Source organism: Leptinotarsa decemlineata, unplaced genomic scaffold (assembly GCF_025532065.1).
Source record: "Leptinotarsa decemlineata unplaced genomic scaffold, Ldec_3_MD MMD2_tig00000505_RagTag_RagTag, whole genome shotgun sequence".
Classification (NCBI taxonomy): domain Eukaryota; kingdom Metazoa; phylum Arthropoda; class Insecta; order Coleoptera; family Chrysomelidae; genus Leptinotarsa; species Leptinotarsa decemlineata.
In genome coordinates, this window is record NW_027412549.1 from 18,504,604 (window position 1) to 18,526,608 (window position 22,005).

Here is a 22,005-nt window from a genome sequence, read left to right on the forward strand (position 1 = left end):
CGCAACTCGTATCCAGTTTGTGGCGAATTAAAGGGCGGCCAACTGTCCTTTCAGGCCGCAGTGCGGCGAATAATCGCCAAACTACGACGTATCCATCAGACTTTGAGTCAAGGAGTGCTGTTGACCACCAAACAGCACTGCCTTGATAGGATACGAATGCTAGTGGCCACTGAGAAGTCACTAGTGAGGCAAGCGAGAAATTTCGCGAAAAACCTCAGGTTCAGCGAGAAACCCTTTCGCTTGTTCCAAGAGCCTTCGCGTGTTGTGTATAATCCACCGACCGCTGATCAGATGGAGTCCTTCTGAAAGGACATCTAGAAACACTCGTAGCCACTCAACTTAGAAACTCCAGTCATATTGTAGCTCGGAGCGTTCAGCAGGCACAGATGGGCTGAACACTTATTGGTGAAAAAACTACCAAGTACACACCGTCATCTGGCCAAAGTTTTCAACTCATGGCTGGACGGAGAGCAGCCGATTCCGGATTGGTTTATCGAGGGGCGGAATGGTCTCATCCCCAAAAGCGGTGATTGGTCGATTCCTAAGAATAACAGACCGATAACATTCTTGAACTCGTGTTATAAGTTCTTTACGAGCATCTTACACACACACGAATACTCACCGCAGTTGAGTCCGGAAGGATATATGAGCAGAGAGGGTCGAAGAGAGGTGTCGCTGGATGTAAAGAGATCCTTTTCATCGGTGGATGTGTAACGTAGGACTCGATATAAGCGTAACCTCTCTATGACCTGGATTGATTACAGCTAACATTGCATGAAATGATCTTGCATTTGCTCAAATGCCTTGCGGTACCCGACGAAATAGTTAGATCTCTTGAACAACTAATACCAGTCTGGCTTCACCATAACATCTGGTCAGACTATAGTCCAAACATGATGGGTCACTTTCAGAAGGGGTGTATTAAGGGCGATTCCCTCAGGGTGATTCACTCGGTTTAGTTTTCGACATTGAACGAGGGGATCACAATTCTTGTCACGAAGTTGGAACTCGTTCAGCAAAAGGGCCACAGCACAGATATAAGCCGAAGCATGGGGTCTTCTTCAACAACATTGAAGACCTTGGCTTATCAACACGCCTGACTTTCTCTTTACTGAGGTCAAGTAGGTTGAAGTCGGAAACTGAGGGATTCATCATGGCTTGCCAGGATGGTGTATTCAACACCTTAGTCTACCGCAGTCGCGTGATGGGTATAGAGGTTCCTGACACAAGGTGCAGGGCCAGCCGGGAGGCGTCTGATACCCTAAAAATACTCATTTTTGTATCTCTGATAAAAAAATTCACATTTCGGAAACACTTCTTTTCGTTTGAAAATATTTGGATTTCTTTTTGCCAAGTTTTTACGAAGTTTAAACAGATTCTGGATGAAATTATAGTCTCCAGAGTGACTTTTCAGATTATTCTTAACTAAGCTTGTTTCTTCAGTCTGTAGACGGTTGAAATGTATAAATTTTCATCACAGAGTGAAAAATAACAAATGAGGACAAAGTTCAATCAATCATTGTCATTTATTTACAAATTACACTACCCAGAGAAAAGAAAACTATTTAGATGATATTCTGAATATCTTAGTTCCTCTAAAACAACTATGTAAACCATCCATTATTTTCCTATAATATATTGTTGAAAACTACGTATTGCAACAAAATACCCTTGGAAGAGCAGAGGGGTAAATGATAGTTAACATTCTCTGGAAGACTTCAGAGGGTTATTCTTGAAGGCCAGCTGGTTGAAAAGCAGGGTGATTTCATAATGGTTAATTGTACACTGAAGAGAGAAGAAGAACATACTCACCCTCACAAAAATTAAAACTTTTGTATCTCCAATCCTATATTTTCCTTCAGAAACTCTTATCATTGGGAATTGGGTGGGACACGTACATTTTTCAACTAGATCTCTGACCTGAAATATGAAAGAACATAAGAACCAATTAATTCAACTGGAAATGTTTTCTCCATCAGTTTACGGAGAGCTTTAACACTATTAATGAATATATCAAAAAAAACATGAAAGTTTCTTTCCAGACACCGAAAAAAATATCATCCAAAATACAATTCATTTCGATTTCACCGAAATCACATTTTTTCTAATTTTGTACAGTGAAAACTCTTTACAATCATCAGCAACTTTTATATATTTATGAAAAACTATTGATAATTAGTTACTTGCCTTCAAGAGAGATTAGGTTATGGAAAAACTTCATATAGACTTTCTATTTCTCCATCAAAATATTAAGTTGAACAATTTTAACGAATATATCAATGGGAAAAGATAATTAAATCGGACATAATTCAGTACGTTTTATGTTTTATATAAAAGAACTGGTCTCGAAACTTAATCCATTCATTTAGTATGTTTATGTCATCTCATGGATTTTTAAAGTAATGTATTAGTAAATAATGAACCATTATTATTATTATTTTCAAATGAAAATATAGTTGGAAAACATTTTATCTCAAAACAAAAACAAACACATCACAAAACGTACAATCCAATATAGTCTATAAATTGAACTGTGGAAACTGTCACAAATGCTATGTTGGTCAATTCGAACGGTATTTTGAAACACTCGTTTCAGAACACATGAGAAGCAAAATATAAAAACCCCACAACTCTCGTTGAACATGGACACATTTTTTATTTTAATCACCCAACTAGACAATTGAAAATACTTCTGAATACTTCTTACTCACATCACTATCACTGTCGTCATTTACATCAATAATGAATTAATTTCCACCATTAATATGGTAGTATGCAATCTCCATATAGTCTTTACCTTTTTAATCCTTTTCTGCCAGTCTTCGGGATTATTAGATATTTCTTTAATTAACTCTATTCCCTTCTTATCGAATTTGGGAAAATTATTTTTACGCTTGATACTTTGTTTCAATTTTTTCCCAATCAACTCGATGGGATTGAAAACTCAGAAAAGAAAAATACTTTTCAACAATACTCTCAAGGGAGAGGAAGATTAGTTTTAATATTCCTTTTTGAAGATGATCACTTGGTGATCGAAACACGTGTCGAGGTGTTAAAAATAACGATTTGGTGTTGGGAAAAAATTCCAGTAATATTCATTACTACACCAAAGGTTCCAAACAGTGCATCATAAGTGAACAATGATTAGTTGCGATCCTTTGTTTGCAGGCATGTTAGGCGAACACATTTTCGAACCATCAATCCACCCTTTCGTAACTGTGTCGTGAGTGTCATACCAAGTTTCGTCCAAATAAAAAATTTGCCGTTGTTCTGTATTTAGTTATTTGTTCTAAGAGTATTTGTTAAGTAATTTCCCTATTTTCCTGATATTTATAACTGATTGACGTTTGTTTATTATTTTGAATCTAAATCCTAGTTTCTTTATCCAAATCCGAAGAGCTTTGTCATAGCAGCTCACATTATGGCCGGAAGTATTCAATTTCTTCCTTATGATTCCAGTTGTAGAAATCTCATTGCTTTTGTAACAGTCGTGTATTGTTTTTCAACGATTTTATTAAATGAACATCTGAAGGTTTTGATCATCCTATATCACATCGCGTCTTGCGTTCATAAGGTTTGTTTTTGACTATTTTACGTACAGTTGAAAAAGGAATTTCGGTCAAATCTGATGTTACTTGTAATAGTTTGTTTCACTCGAAACTAAACTTTAGATGCACATTCTTATATACATTAAAACATACTCTATGTGTTTCAATATTCAAATGCATTCGAATCTTATTCACTGGTATCTCTTTTTCGCATTGTTCACCATCGCTATTGGAATCACTACACAGGAAAAAGTCTGCTATGTTATCACACCCGTTATTACCATTAGTACTTTTCCAAGGATGCCACATCTTGAACAGATAACAAAAAATTAAAGTAATTATAATTGCACCAATATAGAATTTCAACATTCAAATCGCGATCAGTTCCTGAACTGAACACGTTGGCGATAACATTCCTCGATTTTTTTGGCCTCTGAGAGTGCCGCCAACTTCAAATATGCACAATATCGTTTACTTCGACTATACCACTATGGGGCTCATCTTCGACGCTAAAATCTTCGACACGAAATTTCGCAAACCTACACCGAGTAGTGGCAGAAAAATTGGCAAAAAATTGCTCAATGACATCATATAGTGTATTGAAATTTGAAAAAAATATCAACACCATCGATGTTATGAGTATAAAATTCTCTATCGATTATTAAGTGTGTACTACCACACCGTAGAAATATTTTTTGAGATATGAAGCTACAAAAACACGTTTAATTAAAAAGGACAAAACTCAACCTATTAGTTGGGAGTAATTCCATCACTACCATCATTTTTGTACCAGACAGAATGCAAAACTAATTTGTCAGGATTTTGGAATTTAGAAGTTAAAAAATATTTTATAAAATTTTATTTTCATTAAATATGTTGTTTGTTTCACTAGTTCGGACTTCCATTGTCTACTATATAAAATGATTTGAAATCCCTGAAACAACTAAAAATGAAGTATTGAAAATGAATAGCTGAAAATAACAATTATATTAACCAAAATAAACCTGAAATGAAATAATAGTGAAATAAAATACAAGTAAAAATAGAACAATTGAATAAATAATAGTCATCACCCGAAGACGATTGCAGATAATAACAATCGAAACGTCGTGAACTAACGTGACTTGGAATCTCTTCACTTTTTATTTTTATTTTCTTTTTTCATTTCTTTATTTTTATTTATTCAATTGTTCTATGTTTACTTGTATTTTATTTCACTATTATTTCATTTCAGGTTTATTTTGGTTGATATAATTGTTATTTTCAGCTATTAATTTTCAATTCTTCTTTTTTAGTTGTTTCAGGGATTTCAAATCATTTTATATAGTAGACAATGGAAGTCCGAACTAGTGAAATTCATCATGAAACATTGTCAATCACCTTCAAACATGTTGTTTGTTCATTGCATAGATTTATCTTGATAGTTATACTATTAATTGTTTTTTTTTTCGACCTTTTTTGGGTATTTGTTACCTTCCACAATCTGAAAAATATAAAAAATTTAATGGAGAACTTTATACAAGTTGAATAATTGTTTCTCTTTTTCAGTTATTGATTTTAGCCGTTTCTATAGTAACTTTATGATTGTGATTCGCTACAAACAATTTCGATCAAATGTGATACAATGAATGATCGCCGATGTTTATCTGAAATAGCTGAGATTTTCCTATACAGTAACTTCTGACCCTTTGATGAAAAATAATCTCAAGCCCAACTGTTCTAGCTATAACGATTTGATCTATGGGGTCGAAGACAATGTATCGTCATCACTTTTCAGTCGAATCGGCAATATTCTCGTAAAAATTGTTGTTCCTAAATGTTTAAGATGTTTCAACATTGATAACACTGATATGTAACATATGATATTTAGAAGATGTGTAATTGTTGTTCTAAACAATGAGTTGCGACTTCTTGATTTGAAGGCCATCTCTCCATTAGACCATGGCTACCTAGCCTGAATAATAGTTACCAGAATACTGTCACTGTTTGCAACGTGCTTGCATTTGACACCCAACAAATTATTCATTGCAATCAGCGAAATTGTGTACCCTTTCATGATTATTTCCGATGCTGACACATTTGCTTTTTTAGAGAAAACTAGTGTAATACATTCTACTTGGTTATTGTCTTCATAAGCCGAAATTTCCTCCAGATCTTTCTCAAGACATAAAATTCTCAATTTATCTGGAATACATATGAAATGAACATACAAGTGTGGTATCGTCAGCAAAGAAAAATATTCGATATATTGGTGGGAGACAATATTTGTCTGTTCAAAAAATGAAGTAGTCCCCTACAGATTAATACACTTCTGCCAGCGTTTTTCCAATTCTCGAATCTGTTCTAATATGCACTTTTTGGTATGTCCTTAAGCTCTCTCAGCGATTCCGTTTTTATCTCCTCAATCGTCGCAAAACGCCATCCTTTCATAGATCTCGTCAATCTTGGGAACAGGAAATAGTCGCAGGGGGCTGAATATAGTGAATACGGCGGCTGATGCATGATTACGGTATTTATTTTGGCCAAAAACTTACGAACTATCAATGACGAGTAAGCAAGTGCATTATCGTTATGCAAAATCCATGGATTGTTTTTCCAAAATATCGGACGTTTTCTTTGTATTGTTCTCGCAAGCAAGATCCACATTGGGAAGGGTAGCCTGTAATATCTTCCAAAGCACGATGGACGTTGTTCAGAGTCCTAGTGCCTGAGGTGCCTGATGGAGCAAATGTCTGTCAACCCCAGCAAAACTGTGATAATCCCTCAATGGTGAGGTCATTCCATTTGGAACGGAGGTGAAATATCTTGGCATTGTTCATGATAAAAAATTTACTTGGAACGCTCACTTGGAAAAAGTTTTACACAAAGCCAGACTGTCTCTATGGACATGCCGAAGGATTTGTGGTAAAACTTGGGGGTTGAGTACCGAACAAATCCATTGGATTTATGTTATGATTGTCAGACCAATGATCACTTATGGTGCAATTGCCTGGAGGCCAAAGGCTTTACAGAAAACGACCCAGGCGAAGCTCTCTAGCTTACAAAGACTGGCTTGTCTGGCCATCAGTGGTGCCAACATTACCATACCGTCGGTGGCCATGGAAATCCTTCTAGATCTACTTTCACTCCACATTTTTCTGGAGAGAGAGGCTAGATGGACTGCATATAGACTACTTGTGCACATTGCCAATTATACAAATCAATTCAACGTAGAGTGCAACAGACTGTTGGTTGACAATGAAAGTCACAGCATTCTGGAATTGACTTCTGACTTAATGCCTCCAACTGTCAACTACGAACTGCCTTATAAAGTACTGTTCCCTAGTAGAGAGGACTGGAACCTCCGGAAGACGGAAATATTAAGAGCAGAACCTGTCATTGGCATCGCTTTAGGCTTTGCCAAACAAATATTGAACACCTGGATGGCAAGACGATTTATGGACTTCTGGCAGAATCTTCCAGGATTGGCTCACTCCAAGGCGTTTATTCACCCTTCGAAGCTTAATACCAAACAGTTGTTGGACTACAGTAGAGATGAATTACGATATCTAACAGGCCTTCTCACAGGTCACTGTCATTTGAATCATCTTATGCAGAGACTCGGACTCGGAAGATAGTGTGTGTCGCCTCTGTTTGGAAAATGGTGAAACAGCAGAGCACATACTTTGTGCCTGCCCCGCTGAGGACCGAATCAGGTTTTTAGAGTCCGGCAGAGCCGTACTCTTACCATCTGACCTGAAAGACCGCTCACCATACAACCTAATCGGCTTCGTTAAGGAGCTGGATTTATTTGGTCGAGTGTGAATAGGTGTGAGCCACAATAAATCCTTGCGGGTTGCGATGGAGGGTCGAATAGACCTACTCACTTTGGACCTAGCCTAACCTTCTCGCAAGCGTCGCGTAACTTCACGATAATACTCCTTATTGACCGTAAGACCATGTGGCAAGAAGTCTTGATGCACTACGCCACCGTAATTGAAGAAAATAGTGTGCAAAACGTAAATATTTGATCAAAATTGACGTGCTTTTTTTGGTCTTGGCTCTCCAGGGTTCTTCCAATAGAAAACGATTGGACCTTCGTTGCTACAAATCTAGAAGATCTGCGACAGAGAATTGTACGGAACGTTTTCGAAAGTAGACTATTATTGTATGGAACTAGATGGAGGTCATTTTGAACACTTTATCCGTTGATTGTGTTGCCATTGATATTACTTTTGTTGATTTCCTCAATAAAATGAGCCATAGCGAACTTTCTGTTTTTTTCTTAAATAAAACGTTCGACATTTAATTCCTCAATAAGGAATGAAACAATTTCGAAAAAAATTACAGAAGTAATAGAAGGACAAAAGACCATTCAAATGATGTATCACTCGAACCCTCATGCCATTGAAAAAAAAAATAGGGGGGGTAGTTGCTGACCGCCGGGGGTGAATTTTCAGGTATAATTTCTATGTCAGATTTAATCCCTTTAGAAATAAAAATCGACGTGTTCTTTGAAATTTTTGATAACACGTCCGTTTCTGGTTTACAGAGGGGGTCATGTTTCCGTTGGAACGCCCTGTACATATTTTTTGCGAAGTTCAGATAAAACGGCTAGAAAAAATAAAACAAATACAATTGTTCGAATTGTGATATATACGACTAACTACTTTCCTTTTCCGTGAAATTTTAGAACTGATCAGTATTTCATGTTATCTATATTAAAAAACTAATCAATACAGTTTTTTGTATGATTTTCACTATAAAAGGGTTTTACAAAAACCGCGACACGTGTCGCTATTCAATAGCTTCTTCAAGCATAAACATAAACAGTTTATGCTTGAAGAAGCTATTATATAGCGAAACACGTGTCACGGTTTTTGTAAAACCCTTATAGTGATACAATAAACTGTATTGATTTGTTTTTTAATATGGATTTTCATAAAGTATCGGCCAGTTCTATTCAATTATCTATAGCAGTTTACCTATTGAAGGAATTGAAGAAACAAACAACCACAAAAACTGTTTGTCCATTTTTTAAATAAAAAGTATTTGAATCAATATTAGTACTCCAAAGAGAAAATTTTCAAAATTTTCAGCCAAGACTTTTCTCGCTGTTCATCAAATTCAACAAGAATCAAAAACGAATGAATTTTGATGGAAAAGCAGTACCTTCTTACTGAGGTTATATACATATCACTTCAATAAAGATTCACTATGTTTCTCCTTTCTACCCGTTTCTCAAAAACATGTACTAAATTCAATTTGGCTGAATTCAAACGTCAATTATCTATTAATGAAGACAATATAGTGTTTCTCTTGGTTAATCACTTCCAAATAAAGTCATTTTCATTAATTTATCCGTAACATTTCCCACGTATTTTGTTCGTTTTTATTTTCAAAAACAGTAAAGCACGAAGTCTTTAAATTGCCGATAGAAAGTCAAAGATTACCATGAAACAAGATTCAATTGTCTTTGAACAATAGCGTAACTGTTTCTTATTACATTATGAGGAATTGTTACAGTAGGCTTTGAAATGAATACGTCTTGTTTGCTCGTATAATTCATTGTCTATAGTTCAACTTTTAATTGCATTACGTATTCTTCCTGTAGAAGTACGGAATGAATTTTAATTTCCCGAAAGGACGAAACTGTTGTTGTTTTGATGTAATCAATTATTATTTTGATTGTTCTCAAATGAAAGTATTTTTTTTTAGTTTTTTTCTGTTTTCGGGGAACGAGCAAAATAACTCGCTCATATTATTAGCTTGTTTCAGAAGTTTTATCCGTTTTAATGACATATCTTTCCGTAGCTCCATATCTGAATAAAATATTTATTTTACTGTGTTGTGGTATATACTGATCAATAAAGAATTTTGTACTCTATGCATTGATGCTGTTAATTTTTTCGTAATTTAAATTTTTGCCCCTTTTCAGCTCATGTTGTTGAGTGAATTTTGGCAAATTTTTCTCTACGAATTAACCTGGTATTTGGTAATGATGGTGTTAATGAAGGCAATATTTACGTTGATTTGCAAAATTTCGTTCCGGATATTTACCCTAAAATATTTGCCCTTTCTACACTTGTATAAAATTCTCCATTACAATGTTTATATTTTCCAGATAGCACTTACTAAGGTTACCTACCTCAACTATTTTATTGAAATTTTCCGTTATAATAAAGTAACTAAGTTATTGATATTATCCATTAGATTTGGTTCATTCTTTATACATAAAACTTTTCGAATGCTACTTGAAAATATGTTTCAACTTATATCCTAGCCAGTTTGATCAGACTTATCCTGTTATACCATTCGGGTGTGGAATTAGAACGGAATATATTTTGCGAAACACTGCGTCAGGATAATCTAATCTGGATTAGTAATTGAGAACAGCCATATAAGTGTTTCAGGTGACATTCTAAGTATGTTCAGGTTGATTGCAAAAAAACACGAGCTGCGGTGCTATTTTTATTCTGTCGAAGTAGCAGTTTTATCAATTCTACATAGAATTGTGAAAAATTGAAACAATTGAAAGCCAATTTGGTAAGATTTGCTAGGAAGGGGGTTCCGAATTGATAATATATTGGAAAACTATCATAATTCAATTCAAAAATGCCATTTTAACAGAAAATTATATACGCTGACTTAGGTAAATATTTACGTCATCGTCATAATCTGGCAAACTTGCATTCGGTAATTCGTTGCGCTTGTGTTCTATGCTATGATGTATCATTCCATTTTTTGTATGTTAACACGCGTTCAGTCTGAAAACAATTATTGGAGGCAAATTACTATTCATGTTTAACAAAAATCGAATGAAAAATACAATTTACTTTATATCTTTCACTCTACTCATTCATATACTCGGATAGTTTGTATAGTTAAATAGTTGGAAGATTTATACTGCGGGAATTCACGAAATTATTGTCCATGATGAAACTGATGGCTGTTGAAGTACAAGTACTTCAAAAATTCCTCCACATAAACACTCCTGTGAAAACACATGCTTTTTTCTAGTATGTGCCGCACCTGGGTAGCTAATTCTAGCTTCCTCATTGGTTGAATTTCAACAATGTTATTTTTCAACCAAATTGAATCAAAGCGCTGCCAAAGCAGCCCGAAAAATTAACTAAGTATTTGGCAACGATAATAGTAATTAACGCACAGTTTGACTGTGGTTTGCAAAATTTTGTAAACAAAAATTTAGGCTTGAAGATGAGCCCCGAAGTGGCCGAAATAATCCAGGACAAGAATTTGAGGAGGAACTGGCCGTCAGCTCCCGTGCGCTGCCTCACGTTTTCTTTGTATCGAATCGTCATGTGTGTAGAAAATTGGATCCTCTACGACAAAAGGGGACGTTTGAGACAGTGGTTGGACACAAATGAGCCACCCAGACACTTCCCAAAGGCGAAAACCAATCAAAAAAGACCATGGGTACCGTATGGTGGTCGGCGGCTGGTTCATCATTCTACAACCGGGCCAAACAATCACAGAATGGTCCTTTTATGAGGAATTCGACGAATCGCATAAAAAATTATCTCAGCAGCAGCCGGTACTGGTCAACAGAAGAAATCCGATACTGCTTCATGACAACGCCCGTACGCCTGAATTGGTATTAAATTGCCAAAAACGACTCTCCTCAATAGGAAGACTTTAAAAATTGTCTCTGGTCTGAGTTCCTGGCCATACTGGCCTCGAACGCTATGAGGCTGCTGACTCCTTTGCAAATGAGGGACCAGAACCTGTCATTGGTATCGCTTTAGGCTTTGCTGAACAAATATTGAACACCTGGATGGCTCTCTCCAAGGCATTCATTTTCCCTCCGAAGCTCGAAACCAAGCAGTTTTCGGACTACAGTACGGATGAACTATGATGTCTAACAGGCCTTCTCGCAGGTCACTGTCGTCTGAATATTTATATGTAGAGATTCGGATTGTCGGACGACAGTGTGTGTCCCCTCTGTTGGGAAACTGATGAAACAGCAGGGCAGATAATCTGTGCTGCGGACCGAATCAAGTTTTCAGAGTTTGGCAGAGCCGCACTCTTACCATTTGACCCAAAAGATCACTCACCATATAAACTAATAGGCTTCTAATTCAAATTTATAATAATAATAATAGTAATACGTTTATTATTTACCACAAACCCACAAACAATATTAGGTTTCAATAAAAAAAAACTAGGTAAATAAAAGGTGAGAGTTCAGTTTTTTTCAACACCAGGAAGAGAGAAACTGGTCTTCCACTCAGACCCTTACTACAAACTAAACTAAAATACACTTACTGACTAGTATCAGCAAACAAGAAGACCAGTGAAAAGAAAAGGAGAAAAACAAGATGAACGAGAGAGAGAGAAGATAGGAACCCTTTTTATAATTTATTTTCACTTGTGAGGGCAGATATTCCTTTAGGTCGTGAAACCGCTAGGTTGCATGTCGACGCTGTGAGAATTTTATTTTTTGCTCCAAGTTGGGATATATTTTCAATTATTTATTCATTTTTGTAGTTCACGCAAACATACAGTCATGATTTTTTCAAAGAGAAACACGACCTACTGTAGTCGGTTATCTTGTACGTATTGATGTAACTAGCAATATTATATGAAAAACTACGTTTGAAAATTTCCTTTGTATGTCGAGGAATGGTGATAAAAAAAGTTTGTCGAGTATTTGTATCATGTATGTCTTTTCTATATATGACTTTATCATGGAGATATTTGGGTTGCTTGTATTTCAAAAGTTTGTAAAAGTAGCAAAGGATATGTAGTTTACGCCTGTTGGACATATTGAGCCATTCAATTTCTTCAATTTTATGGGAGATTCTCTGCCTGCTTTTTATGCCAAAAATAAGTCTCAAACAGCAGTTCTGGATTTTCTAAATACGCTGACTATCCAAGCCATCTAAACATGGTCCATATACAATATCACAATAGTTGAATTGGGATAGCACTAATGAATCACACATCATTTTTTTACATCTTGGCCTAAATAGTGTCTATGTGGGTAAATCATCTTCAAGCTAGTGTAACTTCTTTTAAACATGGTATTGACCTGTTCTTTGAATCTCAATTTTTGATCTAGTATCAAACCCAAGATCTTTGCACTCTCACTAAAAGGTATTGTGTCATTTCCCATCCTTAGTATGAGATTATAAGATATGAAATTCCTGACATTGTCATTACAGAACAAAATAGCACATGACTTTTGAGGATTTATTTTGGGTAGATGTTCATCACATATGTTTTTTAAAGATTGTAAGTCAATATTTATTTCTCTGTTAGTTTGCATGACATTATCTGGTTCAAATGTTTTATATATCTGTGTGTCATCACCATACATGTGGTAGTTACAGTGCTGCCGAGCTTCATGAAATGTTGCAGTAAACAAGGTGAACAAAAGTGGACCCTGAGGAACACCGCATGATACATGAGCAAAATTAGTTTTATCATTCAGAGTAACACGTTGAAGTCTATTTGATAAATATGAAGTAATAAGTTTGCAAGCATTTTGGTCAAACTTTAAGTAGTGAAGTTTAGATAGGAGAATTCTGTGGTTTATCAAATCAAATGCTTTCGAAAAGTCAAGTGGGATGAGAAAAGTTGCTTTATTTTCATCAATACCTTTGATAATGTCATCCGTTATATTTGCAAGTGCACTCACACAACTGTAAACAGGTCTGAACCCCGATTGCTTTTAAGGTAGAATTTTAGACTGTTCAACAAAGATTCGTATTTGTATTTCCATAATTTTTTCTAGAACTTTGGACAGAGTAGGAAGAATACTGATTGATCTGTGGTGATTGAAGTCTTTTGGTTGGTTTACCTTCGGCAAGGCAACTTGTTGGCCATTATCCAGGCAGCGGGAAAATCAGACTTTGAAATACATTCATTTATTATATGTGTTATATATGGAATTATAGTAGGGTAGCAAAAGTTTTAGAATGTGATATTGACTCGATCAGTACCAATTGTATTCATATCCTATCAACAATAAATAGATCGGATTAGTCCTAGTTCACAAATTAAATTTTGTCTAATGATTGTGTACAATTAAAATGTCAAACATGAAAAATGGTTAACATACATGTTTCATAACATACATTCTTGTATGTTATGAAACATCGAGTCAAAAATCGATTATTGAATCAGGTATTTCAGTGATGCATACTTCACCGCCTGTGAAAAATCACAAGATCATAACAAAGATAAAGCAAAATATGAAAAAAACTTGAGAAGCTTAGTACTGAAAGTCACTAACCACAAAAAAGTTTGAATTCACGGAGGGAGGCAGGGAGTCTTGATTTTATTCAGGTTGGAACCCAGCTCCTCCCTTGCCCTTTTGGCTGATCTTTGTCGAAGAAGGACGAATGAGTTCATGACTGAGGGGATGATGGCGGTATGAAGTCCTCAGACATCAGTACTGCCCTTCACGAGATACCCCTACCTGGCTGGGGTAGGATGGATGAAAAAGCTATTCGTCCGTTAACGGGAAACATGAAGGCCTCATTCGACAGAGTGTCGGAGCCTTCTATATCGGGAGGGGTCGTCTACATCATAATCTATAGCTTTCCTAACGGATTTTTGTGAGTTTCCGCGCCGATTTCTGGACTGAATGGACTGAAGGCAGCTGCAAATTTCTGCGGATGGCTTCATTCCGCACGAACCAAGGATCATTCACAATCATGCTCATCAACTTGTTTTGTAATCTCTCCAAAATGGAGATATTGTACGTAGACGCTTGTCCCCAGACGCCTGAAGCATACATGATGACAGGCTTGAACATCGTATTGTAGATGGTAATTTTGTTCTTTAAACTCATTTTAGATTTTCTGTTTATCAGAGGGTAAAGACTAACGATCCGTCTCTCGATCATTGACTTAACGTACATAATGTGCGGGTCCAAGTGAGTCTACGGTCTATTAGAAGGCCGTGGTACTTTACCCGCGCTTGCCAGTCAATCTCCCTTCCAGAGATTGTGACTTTTCTGGCCGGAGAAGATTTCAATCTTCCCATGGTTATCGCCTGACTCTTGTTCGGGTTCACTCGGATCTTCCAATCCAGCGCTCGAGGTCGTCCAATGCACGTTGCATGTAGACTGTAGACGATGACGAGCTCCCGACCTGTGGAAGACGAGAGGAGAGCCATGTCATCGGCGTACAGGGATATCTTCACACCCAGAGTTGCCAACCGTAGCGGAATGCCGCTACTGTAGCGGAATGCCGCTACTGTAGCGGAATTTACTCTACGGTAGCGGCGTAGCGGATTTGAGAATAAAGTAGCGGAATTCTCAATAAATAATCAATTTTGAAAATATATGGAAGAAGAAGAGGCCGTTGGCAGCACTCATAGCTGACAGTTGACACTTGCATAATTGAATGCACAGTCTTAGTAGCTGAGGCCATTACATGATGAAAGAGAAGAAGAATATTTTTGGATATTTTCAATCATATCATAAACCTCCAATATCTTGAAACTGAGTGTCGACTGTCTCTAGTATTATAAATTATATGGAACAAATTACAGTGGAAATGGAAGATAGTAGGATAGTTCTTCTGATTGAAACTCGAGCGAAAGAGCTACCGCAGTCGTAATTGACGGAAACTAGACATATCTCGAAAATAAACTTTTTGTCAATATTGGTTGTCTGATTCCAACTTGAAAGGATGGATTAGACTTGTTGCGAATGATCGTTCAAGAGCTCAGTGTGACTATACGTATGTGAACAAATTGATATTTGTGATATTGACAATGTTTCGTGATGAATTTCACTAGTTCGGACTTCCATTGTCTATTATATAAAATGATTTGAAATCCCTGAAACAAGTAAAAAAGAATAATTAAAAAAGAATAGTTGAAAATAACAATTATATTAAGCAACAATAAACCTGAAATGAAATGATAGTAAAATAACCTACAAGTAAAAATATAATAATTGAATAAATAAAAATTAAAGGAATGCAAAAAGAAAATAATAAAAATAAAAAAGTGTAGAGATTCCAAGTCACGTTAGTTCACGACGTTTCGATTGTTGGTATCTACAATCGTCTTCGGGTGATGACTGTTATTTTCAACTATTTTCAACTATTCTTTTTTAATTATTCTTTTTTACTTGTTTCAGGGATTTCAAATCATTTTATATAATAGACAATGGAAGTCCGAACTAGTGAAATTTATATTTATTTTTACTTTTCAAAATCATTATTTCAAACTAAGAAATATTTGGTCGAGACGACAGCTTTCAAAAATTAATTGCTGTAAATTCAGAAAATTAGGTATCATCTACTGAGTTGCGTCGTTGAAAATTAAAATGAACCTGATTCCTGACATTAGTGACAGTTCAGTTTTGTGGTATCTGAATGGTACACAAATTACAAACTGCAAGTACTGTGGTATTTAATTTTGGATAGGGCGCATGCGCGAACTGATTGCGTCAGATATACAAGCGTAGCGGAATATGAAGCAGTGTAGCGGAATTTTGTTTCATGTGTAGCGACTTTTCAGTTCAGCCAGTTGGCAATACTGTCACACGCTCTGTCTTTAATTTGCGTTTGAAGATATCTGGACGTCGGCTCTCTCTAAATTCGAAGGGCAGAATGTTGAATAGACGTATTCCAGTATTCACTGAACCTTTTTTTGCATGCAGTGACAAATTGTCTTCGGTAAAGTATTTCTTTTGTTTCTGATGTCATACATGTGGATATCGCAATGCCTTCTAAAGCTGTTTAGGTTCTTGAAAATGTGAGTCAACAGTTTTGATATATAAATAGAGGGCACCGTGAGAATTTTATTACTTTTTGCATGATGTTCTATAAGATAAGCAGAAAATGCGTCTAATAATACGTTTTTGCAACACAAACACTCTTTGTAGTTCGGACGCTTGACCCCACACAACGATACTATATGAAATAGCGGAGTACATAAGTGCATTGTAAACTTCAAAGAAACATTCTCGTTCCAGCATGTTTTGGAGTGTAGTGACCACATAGAAACATTTGTTCAGCTTGCCACAAACTACCTACATCGACATACGAGTTCCATGATAGGTTGCAGTCGAATTGTGTTAGAATGCTGGGTTTATTTGTTCGAGTGCGAATAGGTGTGAGACACAATAAACCCCTGCGGGTTGCGGTGGAGAGTCGAATATACCCTCTCACGTTTGACCTAACCTAACTCAACCTGTATCGGAAATTGCGTCAGTAGCAGCTGACACTGGTGCTCGAATCCCGAGCACGAAATTTTTATTCTGGCGGAATTGTGACTAAGTAAGTGAATAAGTATTTACCGAGATATTACAGTTCAAAGTTGAGAAAACTTCGAAACAACTAATTATTTGAAATAACCAAATTTGTTTTCCAGTTCTGATTTCTCGAATAACTAGGAAAGTTTGACAACATCAATCTGCATTTTCCTTTCTAGATGAAAGCAATTCAGTGGAAAAATTTAATGCTCACCATTTCATCTAAACTCTTCAAATCGTTAGTGATGATTTGAGGGGCCGGTCCGTACATCAATACAGTCTCTTCGTCTTCGAGATCGCTGTCGCTATCGCTATCATCGTCAAGGTTGTTTTGATTATTTGAATTTTCGTTGAAAGTGACTCCCATTTTTTTCTGGTCCGCCGCTATTTCTCTGTCAATTTGTCGTTCCATTTGTACCAACACAGGTGCTAACATGCCGAACCTGAAGAAATAAGATAGCAGTTAACCATTATGACACATAAAATTGTTTGAGTTCAGGAAAACTTTATAATTTAAAGAATTATTTTCCCCTTGAGAGATTATTGTTACGAGTTAAAACAATAAAATCTCCCAATATAATCGATATTATTTTCAAAAAAAGACTAGAATTCGATAATTTATTCTGGGTGATACAGAAATTGAGGTTATTTTTGATACTTCACTCTGTATAACAAATATTCAAAAAGGAAAGTTATACATTTCTACAGAATATGAAAAGGTTCATTGAAACTTGAAAAGTATTCTTGATTTCAAGTAGGTAAATAATATTACTGGAGTTTTATCTCAACACCAAACCGTTATTTTAACACCTCGACACGTGTTTTGATCGCCAAGTGATCATCTTCAAGAGGAAGTTCCGTAATCATGCCTCAGCCACCGTATTCACCAGATTTGGCCTTCTCTGACTTTCTCCTGTTTCCAAGGTTGAGGAAACCCCTGAGATGACGGCGTTTTTCGACGATTGGAGAAATATAAACTGAATCGGGAAATAAAAACCAAAACAGGACTGTTTCGAAAATTGAGAAAAATAAAAATTCACCGCTGTCAAAAATTTTTCATTTCTGCAATTTAACATATCCTTATACAGTGCTTTTCTTTAATGTGTTCCTCCTCCCTTTTATTTTTTGAACGGTTCAACGCAAAATATTGAAATTTGGGATAATGAAACTAATACATGAATACTTTATTTTGAAGTGAAATTGACTGGTGACAGGTGACTGGGCGCCATCTGGAAAAAAAATAAAATGGAAAGGGGGGTGACACATCTTTTTGAAGCTACTGACAATTGCTACATAACCCTGGAATATAATATCAATATTTTCAACTAATACAAATTGCCGAAACTTTTAATGATTGCCTGAATACAGTGACATTTAACTACATAATATAAGGTAATAAGCTTGAGGTCAGTTCAGAAGATGCTCGAAATGGTTGCCTTGAACTTCTTGAGATATGAACAGCCTATCCGATATTTAACGCCGAACATTTTCGAACACAGTAACGTCAATATCTCTACAAATATTTATTATTTTCTGCCGTATTTCCAATATTGAAGCAGGTTCAGTTTCGTACACCTTTTGCTTCAAATAGCCCCATAAAAAAAGTCCACGGGTGTCAAATCTGGCAAGCGGGCTGGCCATTCTGTAGGACCTCGACGGCCATTCCAACGATCAGAAAAAGTAGTATCAAAATAGTTTCTTACTTGTCTGGAGTAATGTGGTGGTGCTCCATCTTGGAATACAAAATATCGATATCGAATTCATTAGGATTCGCTTCGACGATTTCAGTGATGAGAGGGTCAACAGTAGTTTCCAGTATATTCAAATACAGTTCCCCTGTTAAATTTTAATCAATAAATAGAGGTCCTACAATATGGTTTTCCAATATTCCTGCCCAAACGTTGATTTTTTCTGGATATTGGTTATGTGTTTCCTGGAAAACGTGAGGGATGGTGTCACTTCGATAACTGCAATTTCTTCTGTGAACATTTCCGTTCAAAAAATGTACATTCGCCACTGAAACAAATATTGTGGAGATAGGTAGGATGCCTTGCAATGGTTTCCGTCATGATTTCACAGAATTCTGTTCTTCGATCAAGGTCATCTTCAGTTAATTGGTGTACCATTTTAATTTTGTATAGATGATACCTATTCCTCTTCAAAAGGAGGCACCTCACAAACATTCGCGACGGAATAAGAAGACTGTTCAGGATCTACTACCATCTCACCAATTATTTGCACTTGCTATTCTTCCGGAATGGACGGATGACCTGGGGGCTTTTTGTTATGTGCAATACCGGTAGTTGTGAATTTGGATACATGTCCTCTCAAATATTTTCTACAGATAGGACGATTCGGAAAACGTTCATTGAAAATCATTTCGGTCTCGTGAAAGTTACGCTTCACACCAATAGACGAGAATTGACCATTTTGAAGATTGTTGACGTGGTACCTTTCCACTAGTAAAACCGAAAACTAAATGAGAATATTCTAACGAACAATGATGTTCACTGTCGTACTGACATTTTTTGTCGATTTTATAAACAAAAAACAACTTAACAAACCTTATAGGGTTGTTGGAATTGCCATATGGTAGATAAAAAGGAATATTTCTAGAAATTTCGATATTAATGTGTTTGTCTTCAGGAAATTATTAAATGTTCCGCCATTTTGTAATAGGTGAAGATATTGATTCATATTCTAGGGTCAGGGCCGTAGCGGAAAGAAAAACCAGGGGGGAAGGGTATGCACAAACAAAAATAAATTTTGGTAATTTTAAAAATAATAATGGGATTTATTTCACTTTGGACCAAAGTCCTTGGTCTTCCACCATATCCACCATGTATAGGAATATTCAGTACAAATGAAAGGAAACAACACTCAAATAATATTGTGCTTATTGTTTTCAACTATTATTTTTTCTACTTCCCAACTTTTCTAAGTCAAAAAAAAATAGCGAAAAGTTGGAAATTTTGTAAAATTGTCACTTTAAAATTTGTAGACTGTTCTCTTACTTGGGAGAAATTGAACTTTTTGAAGTTTTCAAACAAAGTAGAATTTGTGTTGTGAAATCCCTACTTTTTCCTGGTAATTTTTATTCGTTTTCCACTATTATTTTTTTTTATCTTCACGGCCCAAAATTTCCCAACTTTTCCTGCAAAAAGCAGGGGTGAGGCTCTCCCCATCCCCCATGGCGACGGCCTTGTCTAGGGTTGTGAAGTATTCGCCAGGAGCTTCGAAATGATGTGTCACAGGCCCCCCCTTTGCATTTAATTTTTTTTCCAGATGAAGCCCAGTCGCCATCTTGAAAGTTTAATCTATCAATTTCACTTCAAAATAAAGTAGTTATGCATTAATTTTATTATCCCAAATTTCAATTTTTTGAGCTGACCCCTTCAAAAAATAAAAAGGGGGGTATTGAAGAAATGCACTGAATAATTCGTATAAAATTCATGTGAATTTCATAGAGTACATTTCGCGTCTATGATATGTGAAAAATCATTTCATGATTTGAATCACCATGAATAACTTGTAGTGAATTAATTATGTCTTATTATTTCAAAATGCGCATTAGGATTTCATGGCGGACTATCGATCAGCAGGAACTCGTTTCTGCATAACAACTGATCGAGACATAATGTAAAATATTATTATGCAAAGCAATATGCAATATGCGCTTAGTAACTTACAACATTTTCTACCCACAAGTGTCGTTTTATGTTGATGATGATCGTTCTAGCTGATGTTGAATAAAACGGATTTAAAACGAAACAAGAAACAATTATACAGAAGGAATACCTTCCGTTGAGGTTCCGTTGTCAAAATTGTTGAAACAGAAGAAGAAATTGAAAGTACACTTTTACGAGTAGGGTATATATATATATATATTGATTTTTCTAGCAATTTTGTAAATATATGTTTGACGAGACTTCGATGTGATTATTTGTGTTTTCATTGTATTTTAGAGTTTTCGACTCGGAAATCAACTACCTTAAATTTCAAAGTTTTTCATAATTACCCATGGTGGACAAATTCAGTTCAGATAACTTTTCATGGGGTGATCAATTGCTATGATTGTAAGAATAAGTAACTGAAAAACTACCACTGAAAAATAATATGCCGACGCCTATGTCGAGGCGGGAATTCCTTCTCTGTTCTGTTCCAATTGGTATTGGAAATACTATATATCCTTGAGTTCTCTGAAACCATTTGGCTGTTAACCCCTCAATCGTCGCAAAACACGATCCTTCCATGGGTCTCTTCAATCTTGGGAGCAGCAAAAAGTCACAGAGGGCCATATCTGATGAATACGGTGGCTGAGGCACGATTACGGTTTTGTTTTTGTCCAAAAAATTACAAACAAGCAATGATGAGTATTGCTTCATCACCAGTTGTGATCCTGTTAAGCAAATCTGGATCGCCGTTAACGTCATTCAATAATTTCAGAGCGATGCTCATGCGGCGGTTTTTTCAATCAAAATTCACAACTTTGGAATGAACTCTGCCTCACACTTGTATAAACATTTTTCTAACCCAGAATACAATCAATTTATGCCACAGTCAACATTCCAAGTGTTTTTGAGCACTTGATTTAATTTTTCACATAAAATTCGCCACAAATTATTTGATCCATTTTTTTCGATATCAGAAAATTGTCGAAGACGCAAAAAATTTGTAACTTTTATGCCAACAAATTGAGTATGTTTAACATGTTCGAGAGGAGCGTGTCAAAAAATGAAAAAATCGCTAATCGAATTTCACCTTCATTTTTTAACAGTCCACGTACATTATTGCCTATTTGAATTGAAGGGGTTATATTTTTAGGAGTGATTAATTTTTGGGAAAGAAAGTTTTTGGCTTTCTACTACTCCATCTTGATACAAAAAGGATGGGGGAATCTTCCAAAGAAAGGAAGGAAGTAATCAATTTGAAAATAAGTAAGTCTATACATGGATGTGTAGAACATACAAAGAAGTAACTTTCAGACGCAAACAGAAAAAAAGTCCTCCTGAAACAGCTACTTTCATATAAACATTGAATTACACAAATTATTGCCTACTTTTGAAACAGGACGGTTGTCAATTGTCCATGTACCATCGCTACTCCTTATAAAACTTTTTTTTTTATTTTTCCCAATTAATTTATACTTTTAACGATTCTTTTCTCTAATTATTGTTTCTTCTATTTTTGAAACATTATGCAAAATTTCCTCAAAATACAAAATCCGATTCATTTTCATTC

The 22,005-nt window shown here is 35.8% G+C and overlaps 1 protein-coding gene across 1 annotated transcript in view; it reads right to left on the reverse strand.

Moving 5' to 3' along the window:
• The window catches only part of LOC111501916 (GAS2-like protein pickled eggs), a 125,068-nt gene that overhangs the window by 14,040 nt on the left and 89,023 nt on the right, over positions 1-22,005 (reverse strand). The window contains exons 5-6 of the mRNA XM_074174127.1: positions 16,979-17,207; positions 1,813-1,920 (exon numbers count right to left, since the gene is read on the reverse strand). Coding sequence (XP_074030228.1) covers positions 1,813-1,920; positions 16,979-17,207 — 337 coding nt within the window. The remainder of the gene's footprint in view (positions 1-1,812; positions 1,921-16,978; positions 17,208-22,005) is intronic.